Source organism: Alosa sapidissima, chromosome 24 (assembly GCF_018492685.1).
Source record: "Alosa sapidissima isolate fAloSap1 chromosome 24, fAloSap1.pri, whole genome shotgun sequence".
Classification (NCBI taxonomy): domain Eukaryota; kingdom Metazoa; phylum Chordata; class Actinopteri; order Clupeiformes; family Clupeidae; genus Alosa; species Alosa sapidissima.
In genome coordinates, this window is record NC_055980.1 from 29,433,853 (window position 1) to 29,456,352 (window position 22,500).

The 22,500-nt window shown below is 43.0% G+C and overlaps 1 protein-coding gene and 2 long non-coding RNA genes across 7 annotated transcripts in view; 1 reads left to right on the plus strand and 2 right to left on the minus strand.

Annotated features, from left to right (window-relative positions):
• LOC121699577 overlaps positions 1–22,500 on the plus strand; it is a 25,646-nt gene that overhangs the window by 1,850 nt on the left and 1,296 nt on the right. The window contains exon 2 of the long non-coding RNA XR_006026989.1: positions 3,022–3,130. This is a non-coding gene — a long non-coding RNA (uncharacterized LOC121699577). The remainder of the gene's footprint in view (positions 1–3,021; positions 3,131–22,500) is intronic.
• LOC121699564 overlaps positions 1,206–22,500 on the minus strand; it is a 54,297-nt gene continuing 33,002 nt past the window's right edge. For 2 of the 5 annotated variants that reach the window (XR_006026978.1, XR_006026977.1), the window contains exons 8-14: positions 21,379–21,461; positions 20,946–21,023; positions 20,684–20,728; positions 13,053–13,103; positions 3,248–3,342; positions 1,516–1,610; positions 1,206–1,475 (exon numbers count right to left, since the gene is read on the minus strand). Coding sequence is in view for 3 of the 5 variants with exons in the window: in XM_042081822.1 (XP_041937756.1) it covers positions 3,248–3,342; positions 13,053–13,103; positions 20,684–20,728; positions 20,946–21,023; positions 21,379–21,461 (352 nt within the window). In the remaining 2 variants the exon portion in view is untranslated. Of the gene's footprint in view, positions 1,611–3,247; positions 3,343–12,557; positions 12,617–13,007; positions 13,104–20,683; positions 20,729–20,945; positions 21,024–21,378; positions 21,462–22,500 lie in introns of those variants that run through there. The other 3 variants (XM_042081822.1, XM_042081824.1, XM_042081823.1) reach the window with 3 other exon arrangements.
• On the minus strand, positions 3,352–5,744 carry LOC121699574. The gene is made up of 3 exons (XR_006026986.1): positions 4,240–5,744; positions 3,631–4,199; positions 3,352–3,527 (listed from the first exon to the last, which is right to left on the minus strand). It is a non-coding gene; the product is annotated as an uncharacterized LOC121699574 (long non-coding RNA).

A 22,500-nucleotide genomic window follows, 5' to 3' on the forward strand; every position in this document is an offset into this window, starting at 1 on the left:
AACAGCATCCGTCTGGTCCAGCATACTGAGCATCTAAAATAGATATTATGTTTTATTTTGTTTTAATGTTAATTAAAAAACTAAATTTGCTTAGAAACACACATACAGTACAATGGGGCGGGACTTCGCCACTCTATAGAGTGTCCCAGTGACGCCCCTTCCGTTTGCCTCCATGGGACCTATCTTTCAAAACATTTTGAACGCCAGTCTATGGCGAAAAAGAAATTATTTTCTGGTCCCGGTTGACTTGTGCCTTGAATTACCCATATGATGTTTGTAAATTTTAAAGACAATTTTTCATGTAAAGACATTTGCAGTTTGTTTCGTAACTATTGCATTACAACATTGTGAAAGATCGTAATTCCAACGACTACAAATCCATTAAGCTTTAAGCAAAATTAAGCTTTGGTGAACCACTGAACCACAGCAGTGTGAAGCTAGCGGCACTAATGAAAAAAATCCAATATGGCCACCACATGTAGATTTTTCAACATAAAAGTCCTAACCCAAACAGTTAATGTAACCAAAAGCTAGTGTCGCTGGTTCACACTGCTGTGGTTCAGTGGTTCACCAAAGCTTCATTTGCCCATCACTATTGGTTACCTGTCTGACCAAGGCCCTTTGTCCCGGATTACTCAGTTAGGCCGAGCGGCCAGATCTAGGAAGTCTGTTGGTTGTTCCAAACGTTTCCATCAGAATGTATTAAGTATAAGTATATATACTTTTTTGATCCCGTGAGGGAAATTTGGTCTCTGCATTTAACCCCGGTTACAAGTCCAGAGTGCTAACCAGTGGGCCACGGCTGCCCAATGATGGAGGCTATCGTGTTCTTGGGCACTTTCAATGCTGCAGAAGTGTTCTGGAATCCTTCCCCAGATCTGTGGGGTTGAGGAACATGGGGGCCCAGGATCTTGTGCTACGCCCCTGTTGGTTACATAATTAGTCTGTGCAGGCCTTTAAAAAGCAAATATTTGGCAGGAACTAACTCACATTCCTAAAACACAGCTCAGCTAGCGCAATGCTAACAGACAGAGCCATGTGTTTATACTGCAGCTAGCGCGACACTAACAGACAGAGGCATGTGTTTATACTGTAGCTAGCGCAATGCTAACAGACAGAGGCATGTAGTCAGATGGTTTAGGAGGATCCACTCTTTATTTCATGAACTTGTTTTTGTTATTTTGATCATGTTTTTACACTCGTCAGATGGTTTAGGATTCACCCTTTCTTTAATAATCAGGTTTTTACACATTTGAGAGGAAGGTAAACATCTACCCTTCTTAGTTACAGTTAACAAAAGCTTGACTCAAATATTAATATCAAAACTAGAAAAAAAATAGCCAATTAAATATGAAGGCTAGAAGTCAAACAGAAAACATTCTCAGGAGTCGTCAGCAGAAGATTCACAGAAACGAGACAGGCCTTAGAGCACTGGCTGTGGAACACAGAACTGGCCTTTGGAACCCAGAACTGGCCTGTGGAACACACAACCGGCCTGTGGAACCCAGAACCGGCCTGGATGGGGCTTTGATGGGGTGAGGATGAGGTCGTCGGCGTGAGCGGGAACCGGAGCTTGTGTCTCAGTGCAGCACAGTGATCAGCTGACCAATCTGAGAGATGGAACAACAGATGGAAGAGATATAGAGGTAGAGATGGAGATAGAGAGATGGGGGGATAGAGAGAGATGGAGGAGAAACAGTGAGGGATCGAGAGAGAGAGATGTAGAAACATCAAAAAGATGAAGGGTATGGTGGAGTAGCGGTAGTCTGCCAAACCTGCCGTTATGCATGATGTTACTTTGGATTAGCATGTAGCTAAACTAAGGCGTTATGCATTATGTTACTTTGGATTAGCATGTAGCTAAGGCGTTATGCATGATGTTACTTTGGATTAGCATGTAGCTAAGGCGTTATGCATGATGCTACTTTGGATTAGCATGTAGCTAAACTAAGGCGCTATGCATGATGTTACTTTGGATTAGCATGTAGCTAAGGCATTATGCATGATATGATGCTGTAATCCAGATACTTCATACAACCCCCGCCCGAGTTGCTCTTATGCACGAATGTGACGTAATTTAATATCATGTAGCACTTATAGCGTTCCCGTTTGTCTTGGGGAAGAACATGAATGCCACCAGGGCAGCAGCTGTCTCAGTATACAAGGATACAAGGAAGTTTATTGTCACATGCATATAGTTACTGGATGTAAGAAATGCAGTGAAATTATGTCTGGTGTCAGCCTATTTGTGCAGTAGAAGAGGGGTTTAGTAGATTAAGTGGCAAGGGCTGCATAAGAAAGGTGGGAGAGGATTGGGATTGGGTGGGGGGCACCAACAAGGAGCACCCAAGAGCAACAGGGGCAAGGAAAAACTCCCTTACTAAGGAAGAAACCTTGGGCAGATCCACGGCTCAAGGGGCTAACCCAACTGCCAAGGGGCTTGGTGTGTGTGTTGGGGGGATGACAAGGGAGATGTGATAGTGTGCTGTGTATGTGGGGAGAGGGCAGTGTGCAATATGTGTGTTGGAGAAGCTTCCTCATGAGACAATGTGCTGTGTATTGGGGGGGCAGTGTGCTGTAAGTATGTTGGGGATGTGTGTTGGAGAAGCTTCCTGATGAAATAATGTGCTGTGTAGGGAGGGGGGGGGGGGGGCAGTGTACTGCAAGTATGGTGAAGGGACTTACTATTGCAAGCAGAGTACTGTATGTATGTGAGGTGATGACAGTGATGATGTAAGTGTGTGTGTTTTTTGTGTGTGTGTGTGTGTGGGGGGGGGGCAGAAAGGCTAGGCAATCAAGGACATGGGTAGATGGATGGAGGAGAAATCAAAAATAATAAATAAAAAGTTCTATGGAGATGTGCAAAAGTTGGAGAAAGTCAGATGTGTGTGTGTGTGTGTGTGTGTGTGTACATCTCTACGGGATGATTTCCACTTGCCTTCATATTCCAGCTTCATCACACTTACAATTTCAATCTCAACAAGTGCTGTGTTGCTGGAGCCACACAGGGCTGTAGGCTAGTCATTCTTATTGCTAGCTACATTAGCATTCTGTGTGTGAGTGTTCTGTGTGTGTGTGGTCTTCCTTATTGCTAGCTACATTAGCATTCTGTGTGTGGTGAGTGTTCTGTGTCACACACCGGAATTGGAGTGAGGGTTCTCCCTTTACTGTAAAGCACTATATAAAAGTAACATGTTGTTGTGAAATGACAAAGTGCGTGTGTGTGTGTGTGTGTGTATCTATCTACCTATACGTTGACATATGCTCCACTGTCCAAATCATCATCACTGTCCAGAGAGGCCTGCGAGCCAATCAGAAAGGTCTGTGGCTCAGGCTCGGAATCTGGGGGAAACAAAGACTGTAAGGTTGCATTGGGGACAATTCACCACACGGGGGAGCCATTGAGCAGATTAGGAGTCAGGTGAGCAGGTTTGAAGGATGCAAATACCTACAGAGAACCTAAAATACCTACACCTGAACCAGCTACATACAACACCTACAGAGAACCTAAAACACCTACAGTGAAACTAAAATACCTACACCTGAACCAGGTATATACAACACCTACAGAGAACCTAAAATACCTACACCTGAACCAGCTATATACAACACCTACAGGACCTAAAATACCTACAGAGAACCTAAAACACCTACAGAGAACCTAAAATACCTACACCTGAACCAGCTATATACAACACCTACAGAGAACCTAAAATACCTACACAGAACCTACAGAGAACCTAAAATACCTACAGAGAACCTACAATACTGTAGGAACCGAATTTTGTCTAGAGATTTTTGAGAAATGAAGTCTCAGTCAGCCAGGAGTAGAGTCAGAAATCTCAGAGAGCTTTATTCACGAATCCGGAGACCTACGTCGTGTTGCTAACAGATGCAGTCTGATGTTACAAACAAGGAAACACAATTTATACCCCCCTAACAAGTCAGACAAGACATGACATCTCCATTAATAGTACGCAATTACGTACTAAAGTACGTCTCTTTCTTCAACATGTGCACAGACCATACCAAAAGAGAAAATGGTTGAATATAGCACACACACATAAATGGTGAACACCTTTAAGGCCAAAATGTCATACTACAATACCTACAGAGAACCTACAATACCTACAGAGAACCTAAAACACCTACAGAGAACCTACAGAGAACCTAAAATACCTACAGAGAACCCTAAATACCTACAGAGAACCTAAAATACCTACAGAGAACCCTAAATACCTACACCTGAACCAGCTATGTACAACATATATCATGTATAACCCAATACCTACAGGCATGTATATATATATGGAAATCATTAAGAGACCACTGCACATTTTTCTGATGTCATCTTACGGTTGCTGAGTGATATTCAAATGAGTTGACGTCATATACAAAATTAAGAGACCACTGCAAATTTGAATATGGCCATCAACTCACCCCGCACCTGTAGGATGACATCAGACACATGTGCAGAGGGACACAGTGCATTATGGGAAGTATTCACAGCGCTACATGTGCAGAGGGACACAGTGCATTATGGGAAGTATTCACAGCGCTACATGTGCAGAGGGACACAGTGCATTATGGGAAGTATCCACAGCGCTACAAGTGCAGAGAGACACAGTGCATTATGTTATGTTTCAGCCTTATTCCAAAATGGACTGAATTAATTTTTTCCCTTCAACATTCTACAAATAATACCCCATAATGACAACTTTAAGTTTGTTTGAGATTTTTGCAATTTTTTTTTGCAAAATTGCTTGTTAACTGTCCACCTGTGGTACATTCAGTTGATTAGACATGATTTGGATAGACACACACCTGTCTATAAGGTCCCACACTTAACAGTGCATGTCAAACCACAAAACAAGCATGAAGTCAAAGGAATTGTCTGTAGACGTCCGAGATTGTCTCTAGGCACAGATCTGGGGAAGGGTACAGAAAACATTCTGCTGCTTTAAAGGTCCCAATGAGCACAGTGGCCTCCATCATCCGTAAATGGAAGAAGTTTGGAACCACCAGGACTCCTCCTAGAGCTGGCCGTCCCGTGATTGGTGGAGAAGGGCTTTAGTTAGGGAGGTGACCAATAACCCAACCCAACAATGTTACGTACATATTATATTTCTAATAAATTTGCAAACATTTAAAAACTACTTTTTTCATGTTGTCATTATGGGGTATTGTGTGTACAATTTTGAGGAAAAAATGAATTGAATCCATTTTGGAATAAGGCTGTAATATAACGAAATGTCGAAAAAGTTAATGGCTGTGAATACTTTCCGTATGCACTGTATATATTAATTTACCAGACGGTTTTATCCAAAGTGATTCCCACACACAGTTGCGTTCCGTCGACGCATGCCAGTGGGTGTTCCTGACGGTAGCTATGCAAATGACTTGAAGAATAACCGTAATTTGATTGGCTGGTGCCCTCTGTTGTTGTCCGTCGGTGCAGCAATAGTTGAACTTTTCAACGCGAGCGACAGGAGCAACGCGACGCAACAGACCCACAATTCAGTTGGGCAACGGATGACGTAAGCCCATGAACAGTGGACGAGCTGTGTGTGGTTTCCAGCGCTGCACCGCTCGCAGCTGTGTGTGGGAGCCCTTAGAGCAATAGAGGAACGTTTAAGCCACAGTGCAGGAGACGAGAGCTAGGAATGACCATTGCATTGGTCAATATTGCCCTGCTGAAAAAACAGCCTGACCAGCGTAAGGTGGTTTGCTGGTTGACCAGCTTGTTAACCGGCTTGTTTGACCACCCTATGTTGGTTGACCTGCTAGACCAGCAAAACTCTTGCGAAAACATACCTTCAGCTGGTTTACCCAGCTTATGATGGTAGTTCAGCTGGTTTTGCTTGCGTACCATTTTAGCTGGTGTTGCTGGTTTAACTGGCCATCTTATGTTGGTTATTCTAGCAAACCAGCATGTCCATCTTACACCAACTATGTCAAGCTTGACAGGCTGGTCACCAGCATGACCAGCTTCCTGAGATGGTCACACCAGCAAAGACCAGCAAAACGATTTCAACACTTCAACATTTCATTACGTTACTCAGTGCTGCCGCTACCACCACACGCTTCAAACTGCTTTTCACTCTTCCCAACGTTTACAGTGTCCAAATGCAGCAACAGCATGAAATGATGATATATTTGGGTCCTCTAGTGTCAGAATGCAGCAACAGCATGTTACATGCAAGGATGATATATTTGGGTCCTCTGCAGCATGTCACATGCAAGGATGATATATTTGGGTCCTCTAGTGTCAGAATGCAGCAACAGCATGTCACATGCAAGGATGATATGGGTCCTCTCATCAATCTCCATGCTATGCAGCAGATCTAATTTCAACATTACGCTACTCCATTTAATTGGAAACGCATCTTGAGCGCGCACGAGAGAGGGGGGGGGGGAGTGGCAGGTTCTAGCTGCCTTGTCATTTGTTGATAATTGATGTCTCCTTTTTGATATAAGAAACTTTTTTTAAAGGAAATCTTAAAGGCAACAAAGACAGGGCTAGAGGAGACTTCGGAGTTATCCGGTTCCCACTACCCACCATTTCTAAACTGCGAGCATAGCCCTATCTACCACCATGTCGCCATGTCTACCACCGAGGTCATGTCCACCACCGAGGTCATGTCCACGGTGTTTCTTTCTTTAAGTTCTGTTTAATTTATTAAGTAAAACCAGCTGACGAGACCATTATCAGCCTCAACCGCACCGTCAGGTGTCACGTAGCCTAGTTGCAGTCACAAGGCCGTGTCTACCACAGAGGACACCGTATATTGTAGCAGACAGGCCTATGCTACCTGACATGTTATTGTAGCAGACAGGCCTATGCTACCTGACATGTTATTGTAGCAGACAGGCTTAAGCTACCTCTGACATGTTATTGTAGCAGACAGGCCTAAGCTACCTCTGACATGTTATTGTAGCAGACAGGCCTAAGCTACCTCTGACATGTTATTGTAGCAGACAGGCCTATGCTACCTGACATGTTATTGTAGCAGACAGGCTTAAGCTACCTCTGAGAGGATATCAGAAAGGAAGGGTCATGTTGTAACACCAGTACCAATACCCCTCCCCACCTCTGTCGTCTCCTTGTCACCACAAAGACACAACAACATGGAATACACTACTGGAATACATGCTGAAAGCGGAGCGTCTGCAACAAACTTCCCAGAACCTCAGCAGGCAGATGGAGACTCTGGATCAATTTTCAACCCCAACCTCCTTGATTTCCCATCACCACCCACACCCAATCACGTCCCCACCCAATCAAACTCCCCAGGCCACACAAACCCCCCTAATCTCCCATCCCCATCCCCACCCCTTCATCCCACCACCCACTCAAACTCCACAGGATCCCCTGAATACCCATCACCATCCCCACCCAAGCACATGATGTTCCCTGCAAGAATGGAGAGACTGCTACCAGTAGCCATGCAGAGTTTTACTAGCCCAAGATCATTAGCACCAAAGAAGCGAAGGGCACCTCCACCCCCTCGCCCTCCCCCTCCCCGTTTAGAAGGATCTCTTAAGCAGCAGCAACCTCTTAGTTCATTTTCTCAGCCGGCATATAGCATGGAATGTGCAGTGGAAAATACAGATGGCAGCAGCAGGGGACAATTATATGATGACTGTATTGCATGATATTCTCAGGGTCCCTGCAATATAAATGGTACTGACAGTAGTTTTGAGAACATGCCGGGACCCAGTAAGCCCATGACATTCTCTATTCCTGTATTGACAAGAAATAGAACACAAATGCATCGAGCTTATAGGGTAAACCAGTCCAATCTCCTACCCGTACCACATCAACCTCAGATTTCCCCCATGGATCATATTTCCCCAACACTTAAACTAACAAAACTAGCACTCCTAAATATCAGATCTCTTTCAAACAAATCATTCTTAATTCATGATCTAATTTGCACACACAACCTTAATTTTTTACTTTTAACTGAGACATGGTTAGATCAAGCAAACAGTGCTGCTACTCTCATCGAATCAGCTCCCCCAAACTTCAGTTTCTTGAGTGCTACCAGAGCAAATAAAAGAGGTGGGGGGATAGCCACAATTTTCAAGACGTCTTTTCAGTGCAATCAGTCGTCATTCGGTGACTTTACTTCATTTGAATATCTGTGTGCATGCATTAAGTCTTCTCCTCAGATTTTATTACTGACAATTTACAGGCCTCCAAAACATTCAGCTAAAGTTTTTCTTGAAGAGCTAGGTGAACTGCTATCAGTTGTTTGCATAGAGTATGACTGTCTTATTATATCAGGGGATCTAAACTTGCATGTGGATAATCCTGAAAACAATTATGCCAAGGAATTCATTGCACTAATCGATACTTTCTCCCTAACACAGCATGTACAGGGGCCAACACACTCTCTCGGCCATACCCTCGACCTTGTTATCACAAAGGGTCTCGATGTCTCTACAGCTGTTAAAGACCTGGCCTTATCTGATCATTTTTGCGTGTTCTTTGATGTGTCTATGTCCCCACACACTCAAAACACAGCTATGATGGTAAAAAGGAGAATCATAAATGATCAGACAAGTGCTCTCTTTGAGCAAGCACTTTCACTAAAGTCAAGTCAACTGTCAGACTCTGAAGACTTATTTGATCACTTTAATGCAAAAATGGCAAACATTATGGATGACATTGCTCCATTACAATTCAAGAAAGTTAAGGACAAACAGAAAGCACCATGGAGGCAAAATCCAGCAATTAAATTTCTAAAAAGAGAGTGTAGGAAGACTGAAAGAAAATGGCGTAAATACAAACTTCAGATCCACTATGAAATCCATAAAGAGATGCTCCGCACATATAACTCTGAAATATGCAAAGCAAGACAGTCTTTCTTTTCTAACATTATCAATAGAAGTTCAAATAACACTCGTATTCTATTTTCAACTGTTGATAAGTTAACAAATCCCCCCTCACAATTAGCGCCTGAACTTCTCTCAACTAATAAATGCAATGAGTTTTCATCTTTTTTTAAAGGTAAAATTGACAAAATCAGACTCAACATATCTGCTCAATTACAAATTCAACAACCTGAACTTCCAGCAACAAACAGAGGGAAACTAAACTTGATGTCAGAGTTCAGCTTGATAGACTACGAAACACTTGAAAAAACGGTACAGAATCTCAGCCCTTCCACATGTGTCTTAGACACTCTGCCTACCAATTTCTTCAAAACTGTTTTTCACCTCATAGCGGCGGATGTCCTTCAAATTGTAAATGTATCATTGCTGTCTGGCACTTTTCCTAAGTCACTGAAAACAGCTGTTGTAAAGCCACTTCTCAAGAAGAATAACCTGGATGCCTCCATGCTAAACAATTACAGGCCCATATCCAATCTACCTTTTATTGGCAAAATTATTGAAAAAGTAGTCTTTAATCAATTAACCACCTTCCTAACATCAAATGGGTATTTTGATTACTTTCAGTCTGGTTTTCAGGCAAATCACAGCACTGAAACAGCTCTCATTAAAGTTTCCAATGACATACGCCTCAACACAGATTCAGGTAAAACATCAGTCCTAGTGCTACTGGACCTTAGTGCAGCATTTGACACTGTTGATCACAATATTTTACTACACAGACTAGAACACTGGGTTGGATTTACAGGCATAGTTATCAGCTGGCTAAAATCATATCTACAAGAAAGGAGCTTCTTTGTTGCCATCGGAAACTGTACCTCAACACCAACGTCCTTGACCTGTGGTGTTCCCCAGGGGTCGATCTTGGGGCCACTATTATTCAACCTCTATATGCTCCCACTTGGACAAATCATTCAAAATAATTTGATTTCATATCATAGCTATGCAGATGACACACAAATTTACTTAGCTCTATCACCAAACAACTATGGTCCTCTTGAATCTATGTGTCAGTGTATAGAACAAATCAACACCTGGATGTCTCAAAATTTTCTTCAGCTGAACAAAGAAAAAACTGAAGTAATTATATTTGGTAAAAATGAGGAAAGACTTAGGGTTGCCACTCTCCTTGACACAAAAGGGTTGAAGGCAAAGGATACTGTTAAAAATCTTGGTGTATTAATTGACAGTGATCTAAATTTCAACAGCCACATGAAAGCGATAACTAAATCAGCTTTTTACCACCTCAAAAATATTGTCAAACTCAGAGGGCTGATGTCAAAACATGACTTAGAAAAACTCATTCATGCATTTATCTCCAGCAGGGTTGATTACTGCAATGGACTGTTCACAGGCCTTCCTAAAAAGACTATTAAACAGCTTCAGGTGATACAAAATGCAGCAGCTAGGACTCTAACAAAAACTAAAAGAACTGACCACATTACTCCAATTCTTAAAGGAGAATTCCGGTGTGATATTGGCCTAAAGTGTATTGAAACATGATACCGAGTGTGAACGTATGTCTCATAGCCCATCTCGACTTGTCCCCTGCACTCCAAAATCTGACGCTAGTTAGCCGATGCTACCAACAACTTTTTCAGTAGTGGTGCTTCGGCATCGGGCTAGCCATGCAAATAAATCACTGTTTTACACCCATTTACGAATTACGATTCCAAAAATAATTCAGTGGAAATGCATGGATTCCAGTTTCTTCCAGTAGCAGCAACTGGAATCCATGCATTTCCACTGAATTATTTTTGGAATCTGATCCCTTATCATACCTGTTCATTCTTACTCATTGCTCGACTTATCGTGACTAAATTCAAGATGGCTGCAAACGTTAAACTTCGTGAAGATACTGTCTGTATAAATCGTCTTGTAAGTAAACTACCAGTGCTTTTTCAAAGTTCTCAATGTCTCGTTTTAAATGTCAGGGCCCTCGGAAGTCTACCAATGAAGTGTGGAGATACATTGAGCCTCGTAAATGGGTGTAAAACAGTGATTTATTTGCATGGCTAGCCCGATGCCGAAGCACCACTATTGAAAAAGATGTTGGTAGCATCGGCTAACTAGCGCCAGATTTTGGAGTGCAGGGGACAAGCCGAGATGGGCTATGAGACATACGTTCACACTCGGTATCATGTTTCGATACACTTTAGGTCAATATCACACCGGAATTCTCCTTTAAGTCCTTGCACTGGCTTCCAGTAAGTCACAGAATTGACTTTAAAGCACTATTGCTTGTTTATAAATCAGTAAATGGAGCAGGACCTAAATACTTGTCAGACATGCTTCAGCAGTACACACCTTCTCGTCCTCTCAGGTCCCAGGTGAAAAACCTGCTAGTAAAACCTACAGTTAGAACTAAACATGGTGAAGCAGCTTTTAGCTGCTATGCGGCTCAGCTGTGGAACCAACTTTCGGATGACATTAAAAAGGCCCCAACTGTAGCCAGTTTTAAATCTAGACTTAAGACCAAACTGTTCTCAGACGCTTTCTGCTAACTGTGCCGAGTTACAAATTCTGAATCTGCCTCGATAATTATTCTACTTTGTCTTTTATTACTTTTTTTACTACTTTTGCCTTTGTTTTTGCTTACTAATTATTCTTTATTTTTAAATGATTTTACCTTGTGTTTTATGTTTTCTTTTTATTATGATCTTTACCTTTTAACTATTCTTTGACTATATTGCCCTTCTATGCTTTTATTTGTTATTATCGTTTGGTTTTGTTTATGTAAAGCACATTGAATGACCTCTGTGTATGAAATGTGCTATATAAATAAACTTGACTTGACTTGACTTGACTTGACTTGACTGACATGTTATTGTAGCAGACAGGCCTAAGCTACTTCTGACATGTTATTGTAGCAGACAGGCCTATGCTACCTGACATATTATTGTAGCAGACAGGCCTAAGCTACCTCTGACATGCAGGTTATTGTTGCAGACAGGGCTAGGCTACCTCTGACATGTTATTGTAGCAGACAGGGCTAGGCTACCTCTGACATGTTATTGTTGCAGACAGGCCTAAGCTACCTCTGACATGTTATTGTAGCAGACAGGGCTAGGCTACCTCTGACATGTTATTGTAGCAGACAGGGCTAGGCTACCTCTGACATGTTATTGTTGCAGACAGGCCTAAGCTACCTCTGACATGTTATTGTAGCAGACAGGGCTAGGCTACCTCTGACATGTTATTGTTGCAGACAGGCCTAAGCTACCTCTGACATGCAGGTTATTGTTGCAGACAGGCCTAAGCTACCTCTGACATGTTATTGTAGCAGACAGGCCTAAGCCTCTGACATGTTATTGTAGCAGACAGGGCTAAGCCTCTGACATGTTATTGGCGCAGACAGGGCTAAGCCTCTGACATGCAGGTTATTGTAGCAGACAGGGCTAAGCCTCTGACATAGATAGATAGATAGATAGATAGATAGATACTTTATTGATCCTCAAGGGGAAATTCAAGAACATGTTATTGTAGCAGACAGGGCTAGGCTACCTCTGACATGTTATTGTAGCAGACACAGCTAAGCTACCTCTGACATGTTATTGTAGCAGACAGGCCTAAGCTACCTCTGACATGTTATTGTAGCAGACAGGCCTAAGCCTCTGACATGTTATTGTAGCAGACAGGGCTAAGCCTCTGACATGTTATTGGAGCAGACAGGGCTAAGCCTCTGACATGCAGGTTATTGTAGCAGACAGGGCTAAGCCTCTGACATAGATAGATAGATAGATAGATAGATAGATAGATACTTTATTGATCCTCAAGGGGAAATTCAAGAACATGTTATTGTAGCAGACAGGGCTAGGCTACCTCTGACATGTTATTGTAGCAGACAGGCCTAAGCCTCTGACATGTTATTGTAGCAGACAGGCCTAAGCCTCTGACATGTTATTGTAGCAGACACAGCTAAGCTACGTCTGACATGTTATTGTAGCAGACAGGCCTAAGCCTCTGACATGTTATTGTAGCAGACACAGCTAAGCTACGTCTGACATGTTATTGTAGCAGACAGGGCTAAGCTACGTCTGACATGTTATTGTAGCAGACAGGCCTAAGCTACCTCTGACATGTTATTGTAGCAGACAGGGCTAAGCTACCTCTGACATGTCGAAACGAATGAGGAAGTGAAATGAGATGCTTACCTGTTCCCGACATGTTATGCTGAAATTCAGTGGAGATGCACCTAACCTGCACTGAAAATGAAGTTCTATTAATTTGATATAGGATAGGATGTTGTGAAAGTACAGGGGGTTCTGTACTTGGGCCCCTCCTCTTTCTCATATTGGGCCCCTCCTCTCTCTCATATTGGGCCCCTCCTCTTTCTCATATTGGGCCCCTCCTCTTTCTCCCTCTTGGCCAGATTATTCGCAGCCACGGTCTCAACTTCCACTGCTATGCAGATGACATCCAACTCTATCTTACCACTCCCTCTCCCTCTGACCCCCCACCACGCTCCCTCACTGAATGCCTCTCTGACTTAAAATTATGGATGCAAAACAATTTTCTCAAGCTCAACACAGACAAAACCGAAATTCTGCTGATTGGCCCTAAAAGCATCCTCACCAAATCTCCCCATCTCACTCTCAACATTGATGGCTCATCTGTCCACTCCACCCCTGTTGTTAAAATCCTTGGCATTCAGCTTGACTCCACCCTTAGCTTTGATCCTCATATCAAATCTCTCACTAAGATTGCTTTTTTTCACCTCCGTAACATTGCACGCCTCCGACCCTTCCTCTCTGCTAGTGATGCACAGACTTTGGTTCACTTTTTCATTATGTCCCGTTTAGATTACTGCAACTCACTTTTCCTTGGTCTCCCCACTAAAACCCTTCAAAGTCTACAATATATTCAAAACTCTGCAGCCAGGCTCCTCACCCATACCAGACGATCAGCACACATCACCCCCATTCTCCATCAACTCCATTGGCTACCAGTTCCGTCCCGGATCAAATACAAAGTACATCTACTAACCTTCAAAGCCCTCCACAACCTTGCTCCCCCCTACATCTGCGACCTCCTGACCCCTTACACTCCTTCCTGCTCACTCAGATCCTCTGACCAAAACCTCTTGGCTATTCCCCGCTCCAGACTCTCCACCCTGGGTGGCAGGTCCTTCAGTGCCTTGGCCCCCAAACTCTGGAACTCCCTCCCCCAACCCCTTCGTGCCTGTCCTTCTCTTCCTTTCTTCAAAGCACATCTCAAGACCTTTCTGTTTAATGATCACTTCTCCTCCACACCCAACACATAGCTCCATACAGATAACTTGTCTCTGTTGTATTGTTTTGTTTGTTTGTTATTGTGTTTCCCTGCCTTCCTACTATGTAAAGCGACCTTGGGTTTGAGAAAGGCGCTATTTAAAATAAACATATTATTATGTATGGCGAAACATAACCTATTGTCAAATTATATAAATTATTGGTTTTTAATTACGCTTGTTTTAAAAACACAACACAACACAGGAGAGAGAAATCAGACAGTTAAGGAGGAAGAGTTAAGAGGAGAAGACAGGGAGAAGAGAGGGATGAGGAGAGAGGGAGAAGAAGAGAGGGATGAGGAGGAAGAGTTAGGAGGAGGAGAGAGGGATGAGTAGAGAGGGAGGAGGAGAAGAGAGAGAGGGATGAGAGAGAGGGAGTTAGGAGGAGAAGAAAGGGATGAGAAGAGAGAGTTAGGAGGTGAAGAGAGGGAGCAGAATAGAGAGGTTAGAGAGGGATGAGAGAGTTAGGAGGAAAAGAGAGAGGGAGGGAGGAGTAGAGAGGGAGAAGAAGAGAGAGAGAGGGAGGAGAAAGTGTGGGAAATAGATGTGGATACAGGGCAACATTTCTAGCGACACCCTGACCCTACGGCCCTGACTGTCAGAGAGAACTTAACGGGCTGCACTCACTGGGATTTGGAAAATGGACTATGCCACACGCACCACACCACACACATACACCACACCACACACCACACCACACACATACACCACACACCACACACCACACCACACCACACACATACACCACACCACACCACACACATAACACCACACCACACCTTAACAGGCTGCACTCACTGGGATTAGGAAAATGTACTATAATATAAAGAGTGGCCTTAGCCTTTGTGTAGTGGAATTGGTGAGTCTTAAAGTCTCCAATAATTTGTTTCCCGTTAATAAGCATTTACTTAAAGCACACAATGTGCCGAGTGAAACGCATTCCACTCAGACAGGCTAGGTGGCTACCAGGCTCATAATTGACTTTTAATTGCAAACAGAAAATGTCTAGATAGCATCATATCATGACATGCTTTCATTTCCAAAGCAATGAAGGCTGTTTATACCAACTTAATATTATGCATATCATTGTTAATATTGTGCTATAAATGTGGCACAAACAATGCTAGAGTTTGTTTATACAGCCTTATTCACCCGGCGGCCAGAACGAGGCTACAGGGTACACTTGCCATTACACCTCAGTCCAGCAGATGGTGGTAATGCACTCCGTTTGCAGACTGCCAAAATAAAACTCACAGAAAATGAAGAAGGGTTTGCTGGCCTGTTCCTCTTCTTCTTTAGTGAGTTTTTTTAGGAGTGCATTACCACCACCATCTGCTGGACTGAGGTGCAATGGCAAGTGTACCCTTTAGCCTTGTTATGGCCACCGCGTGAATAAGGTGAATTGGAATTTAACTGGCAAAAAGGTTGCTATGTAGACTCCATGCCCTTAAAGTGACAGGTTGCCATTTATAAATAAGTCAAACAGTATCAAACTAGTAGTGTTTTCAACTAATTCTTTTTTTTTGGAGGGGGGGGGGGCATAACACACACACACACCACACCAGGCACGTGCAGAGAAGGGGGGCTACAGGGGCTCTAGCACCTGCCCTTTTGCCCCTTTGATGTCCAAGTGCCCTTTGGACAAGACCCGTTTTTTACTTTTGAAAATGTGTAATACTTCCCCTAGTTCCAACGTGAATATTCGCTAAAATGTCTCATTAATAGTTTGTGAAATTAGAAATTTACAAAAATAACAACATTCAGTGAACTCTCAGAAGGTGCACGCAGGCACAGTGCTGCAGGAGACGTTTGGGAGCACGGTAAGGTCACTTGGCAGTTAGCCTATCTGAACATGCAATATTCAGCTTAGAGATAGAGAATAAAATGTTTAAAGTTGTTTCATGTTTAATGAAGTAGGCTATCAAACCCGTTTTAACCATGTCATGGTCCATTCATTTCAATAACCTGAGGGGTATTTCACAAAACCTAGATAAGGGATTAAGCTGGGATTTTTAGGTTATCCTGGATAAATTTAGCCTTGACTTGGTTTCACAAAAGAGATGGCACATAAGTTACCATGGGGATTTATTCTCTGCACCTAGCCTGGTCTCGACCAGGCTAACAGCCAAGCTAAGTTAATTCTAATGGTAATTATGTTGTCTTATTGGTTCAGCTAGCTGTCATTCACATCAGACCTCCGTGCTAATTTTTAAGGAGCTTTATTTTATTCCATTTATAAACTATTTGCTCGCAAAACAAAACAGATTGTCTGCCTACTACCATATGGTTATTATTTTACTTGATAGCCTTATAATTATTAACATAGGCCTAGGTACTCAATTGTTTGCTTATTTTATTGATAGACGTTTGATGAATAGCCTACTGTAGTTGATTGGAAGTGGAGGGGCAAGTTCTCGAAGGTGTTTTCAACTATAATATTAAGGTATATCATACTATGTGCATCTTTGCGAGCTTCAAGCGCTTTCTTAATGACGTTGCGTGCCGAGACAAGGAAGCATTCACACGTGGGTGCATACGTAAATTTGCATTCAGTTGGTGTACCACGCCTACTCCTGCTGTTTTACAAAAATAGCCATGATTCCCCATTTCAAAAAGGACAACTTTACTTCATTGTTAGTCTACAGTATATCAAAAGCGGTGGTTCACTTTGTGTGAATGACGCTATTTTTCGCGTCTATTTTATTCCACTTTGGAGCAGAAACGAGAACGCGCACACATCCTGAATTATTTACACCTGGCTTGACATAGTCGCTCCTACTCATCCTGGATTGGCATTAGTGAAACGAGTTGAGCTTGGATGACCAGTGGGGTGTACTACGAATCTCGATTAGTGGATTAGCGAGGTATGTTGCGCTCAAAGCCAGGCTATGCTGTGACACGAAAGTGGATCTGTTTTAGTGTCGCTATATCACCATGGTATCTTATGCTGTCAACCAAACCTGGTTGGGAGGAGGTTATGTGCTAAGTTATAGCTCAAATCGTGTAATCTACCGCCCACTGACCAATCAATTGTCTTAAAAACGAAGTTATCTCACGTGTAGGATTCTGTCATATATCTTACAGGTGGAGCTCCACCTCTACTAACATTTTGGATCTCGAATGCGTTTTAATAGTGCTGTGCGTGCAAATATCCCACTATGGACGTGCACACCATACAACAACTGATGACCATTGATTTATTTGATGTTATAGGTTAGACACAAAAAAAGACCGCAGTGTAGATTAAGCTATCGCTCATGAATGCGGAAGTAATTGTTTTTAAATAGAGGCGGTCTTGTGCGTCTCCACGTTACACGATCTGAGCTGAAAGCCTAGTTTGACAAATATATCACATAACTGCAATCGTAGTATCACTTAACGTATACCCCTTATACCCCTTTGTCAAGCCTCGATATGTCTACATAGCCTAGATATGTCTAACGTGCTTCGTAGTATACCCCACTGACAACAAACCTCGCTTTATCACTTATCTTGGATGTCTTAATTCTGCCTTTGTGAAATACCCCTCTGGCAGCTTTGACAATCTAAGGCTGAACGTTCATAACATATTCTGTTTAGGTTACTATGTTATAGTAGCTTAGGTTAGTAGACCTAGTTCATAAAACAGAGTAGGCAAACCTTTTCTAAATCGTCATAAGCCGACGACATAGGCTACTGTAGTTGTTTAACTAACCCAACTCCACACGTCGTTCTCTGTTTACAGCAGGCTACATTACGTGTCATTTCACTCAGTGGCCACACGCACAGCACATGAATCTGCAAGACACCAGCTTGCTAATGGTGGTAGTTCACTGTGATAAAAATTTAAATTATAGCCTGACAAGACAGACTAGGCAATAACATATTTGCTGCCGCTAGGGTGCGTCTAGATTTCTAGGCTATTAAAATTAGCTTTGAATTTAATCAATAAGATGTAGCCTTATAGCCTATGATCTCTGTGTAGACAATAGCCTAATGAAAACTGAAATGACCTATCTGTCTGTTTGTATATAGTTGGATGGAAGGATACAAGGTGTTTTTTAGTTTAACTTGTGGTAGCATGATGTAAGATTCCATGCTGCATTTCTTTTGCATTTAAATGTTATATTTTTATTTTGTGGACAGTGTGAAATGATTGAATAGAAGATGCTTTATTTTTGAGAATATAGTTTGTATACCGTCTGATGGAAGGATACAAGGATTTTTTTGAGTTTAACTTGTGGTAGCATGATGCAAGATTCCATGCTGCACTTTGCAAATGTTATATTTTTATTTTGTGGATACAGTGTGATGGAAGATGTTTTATTTTGATATAATTTGCATGTAGCCTATGTATTCTCTATTGGGTTGTAATCAAAATTAAGTTTTAAATAAAGTTAACACGTTTTCTGAAAATTTTGTTCCATGTGCCCTTTTTTTTCAATTTGAGCCCCTGCCCGTTCAAAGGTCTCTGCACGCCCCTGCACCACACAGACCACACCACACAACACACACCACAAAGCAGTCCTGCTTAGGGCATCCAAATGGCCAGCAGCAGGCCTGACGTTACTACCTTTGTGATCACCATCATTAATATCGCAGACTATGAGGTTTGTAGCCAAGGCTGCAGCCAAATAGGTCTACACTAAACTGCAAACGTTTTCAGTAAATCATGTTTAGTAAGATATTGATATTGATGTACCTTAATAATATTAGTATAGCCTAAATCATGCTTCTCCCAACAGCGTGATCTACTAGGCTACTTGCGCTGACTGCTAGCCTAAATAAAGCTCATGTCCACAGTGTAGCCTAATGCCAAATTCATTCGAATTAATGCAAATTATTTTATGTTGACTTCTGTCATTGACACCCACGGATGTGTAAGGAGTTAAAAGATTTATTCTATTAAAACATAGGATACGGTTATTAAGTTATTTTAATACAAAATTGTCGGCAGTTATTTCACATAGGTACACTTGTAAAATGTCACACTTAGGTACACTAGGTACACTTGTAAAATGTCACACTTATATCGCTGTCTGCCAACTTTTGATTTCCTTCTCCAGATTGATGACGTCTCTATCATTCCAACGATAGCCAATAAAAAATAAAATGATCGGTATAAATGTTAGAATATTCATGAATCATTTTGCATTGACCTTTTATGGGATAGTATGGCGCTTGTGCACGCACACACAATATAACACAGCTTGGTATATTCAAAGCAGCCACCTGCGTAAAGTTGTGCGCTGCACCGTTTTATAAATCAGAATATTTTCGTGTGTACACAGATTGCAAGGTTTAGGTATACACAATGTTTTAGGATGAAATCTACATTCAGTTTTATAAATGAGGCCTCTGGAAGAAAACCAGCAAAGACCAGCTGTTTCTTACAAGAAGGAGATATCAATTATCAACAATGACAAGCCAGCTGGAACCTGCCACTCTCTTTCCCGGTCGTGAGCGCAGACGCGTTCCCCATTAGGAGTAGCAGAACGTTCAAGTTAGATCTGCTGCAAAGGAGATAACTAAGAGTAGGTCGATCATCTCTATTTAACATGATGTTTTGACATTGACATTGTAAACGTTCTCTAAGGAGAGTGAAGAGCAGTTTGCAGTAAAGCTAACCAACGCCGTCTCTATCTCAGGACAAAAATAGCGAGCAGCCTGATAACCAAATGAAATGCTCAGTGGGCCGGATGAAAGTGCTTGGCGGGCCGGATCCGGCCCACGGGCCACAGTTTGCCCACCCCTGGACTAGCGTATAGGAGGCCCTACATATTATTAGTCACAGTATGGAGGAGGAGAAGTGGGAGAAGAGGAGGAAGAGAAGAGAAGAGAGGGATGTGGAGAGGAAGGAGGTGGAGGAGAGAAGAGAGGGATGAGGAGAGGAAGGAGGAGGAGGAGGGGAGAGAGGGATGTGGAGAGGAAGGAGGTGGAGGAGAGAAGAGAGGGATGAGGAGAGGAAGGAGGTGGAGGAGAGAGGGATGTGGAGAGGAAGAGGGAAGAGGGGGATGAGGAGAGGGAAGAGTGTGATGAGGAGAGGAAGGAGGTGGAGGAGGGGAGAGAGGGATGAGGAGAGGAAGGAGGTGGAGGAAGGGGAGAGAGGGATGAGGAGAGGAAGAGGGGATAAGGAGAGGAAGAGGGGATAAGGAGAGGAAAGAGGGAAGAGTGTGATGAGGAGAGGAAGAGGGAAGAGTGTGGTAAGTGCACATCAGGTGTGTAAGGTTGTCAGAAGTGTGTTGCTTATGTCTTCAAGAGTTTTTTGAAGAGAGAGACGGACGACAATGTTATATAAACATATAAATATGATCTAATACCAACAGGCTATGATATATACAGTATATAACATAACTTAATACTACCAACAGGCTATGATATATACAGTATATAACATCACTTAATACTACCAACAGGCTATGATATGAATCACGGCGTAACATATTCTAGACCTCGTAATTAGTCTTCTGTGACGCTGTATATCGGACAGGCTGGGGTTTCGCGGTGGGGTCAAGGTGTGTGACAGAGGACACTTACCTGGTGACACATTCTGATAGTCCTCCTCACTGTTTCTGTCACTCTCTGTAGACACACACACAACAGAGTAAGTGCCAGAAATCTGTAAGTCTTTGTGTGTGCGTTTGTGCGTGCGTGCACGTGTGTGTGTGTGTGCACGTCTGTGTGTGTGTGTGCGTGCGTGTGTGTGTGCGTGCGTGCGCACGTGTGTGTGTGTGTGTGCATGCGTGCGCGGTGCGTGCGCACATGTGTGTGTGTGTGTGTGCGTATGTGTGTGTGTTACCATCATTAAGGCCCTCATGGGTTGGGTTGTCTTTGGTATGCTGGGGATCCACATTTATATACTCATTTGAATCCTGACCTGCATAAAACACACACATGTAACATTCCACCCCCCACACTCAGCAGAGTCAGATGCACACACACTTACGCACACACACACACGCACACACACACACACACACGGATGTAACATTCCACCCCCCCCACACTCAGCAGAGTCAGATGCACACACACTTACGGATAGCACACACACACACACACACACACACACGGATGTAACATTCCACCCCCCACACTCAGCAGAGTCAGATGCACACACACACACACACACACACACACACACAAAAACACACACAAACACAAACACAAACAAACAAACACACACACACAAACACACAATCCGTGACTGTGACCTTGGGCTGAGCGGGACTGACCTTGAGAGCTGTGTGAGGGGCAGAGGCTCAGTTTGGACTGATTGGCCGATGCATTAGGCCCCGCCTCAGATGGTAGCACATGACTGAGGGAGAGAGAGAGAGAGAGAGGGAGGGAGAGAGAGAGGGAGAGAGAGATGGATAGAGGGAGGGAGAGAGAGAGAAACAGAGACATTAATAAACAAATCCAAACTCCTCTCACTATAAGGTTCCAAATACACACACACACACACACACACATAAGGTTCCAAACTGTAATGTTCAAATAGATGTGGGAACTACTTTTAGTTCCATTGAAGGAACCACTTATGCATATGATTCAATTGATGTGTATATAGTTTATCACAGGACCAATCACAGCTCAGCACTGGCACGCACAGGACCAATCACAACTCAGCACTGGCACGCACAGGACCAATCACAGCTCAGCACTGTATATTGGTATATAGTTTATCAGGCAGTGATAAAGCAGGCCAGTGGACAGTGCACAGCACGGCCTGCAGAGGCTACTGTTGAGCTCTGACTCATAGAGGCCTGCAGAGGCTACTGTTGAGCTCTGAGCTCACACACACACACCACACACACACACACCACACCACACCACACACACGCGCACACCACACACACACATGCGCGCACCACACACACACACACACACACACACAACACACCACACAACACACCACACACCACACACACGCACACACCACACACACACACACGCGCACACCACACACGCACACCACACCGGTATATCTTCAATATACCCTGTGGTATGACCTCCGACATCTTCAATATACCCTGTGGTATGACCTCCGACCCTGACCTCTACCCTATAACCTAGGCTACGTTTCGAGGACAGTTTTGGTAGTTCATCTGTCTGTGAGCAGGGCGACGCAAAACGACCTTTCTAATAAGCTGTGATAATGAAGCATTAACAAGGCATTACTTAATGCTTAGTTATGTATTCAGGCATTACTTAATGGTTAGTTATGTATTCAGGCATTATTTAATGCTTAGTTATGTATTCAGAAGCCATCAGATAACACTAGACGTTTACTTACAAATAGCTCAAAACACACAGGGCCTATCTTACACCCTACACACACACACACACACAGGGCC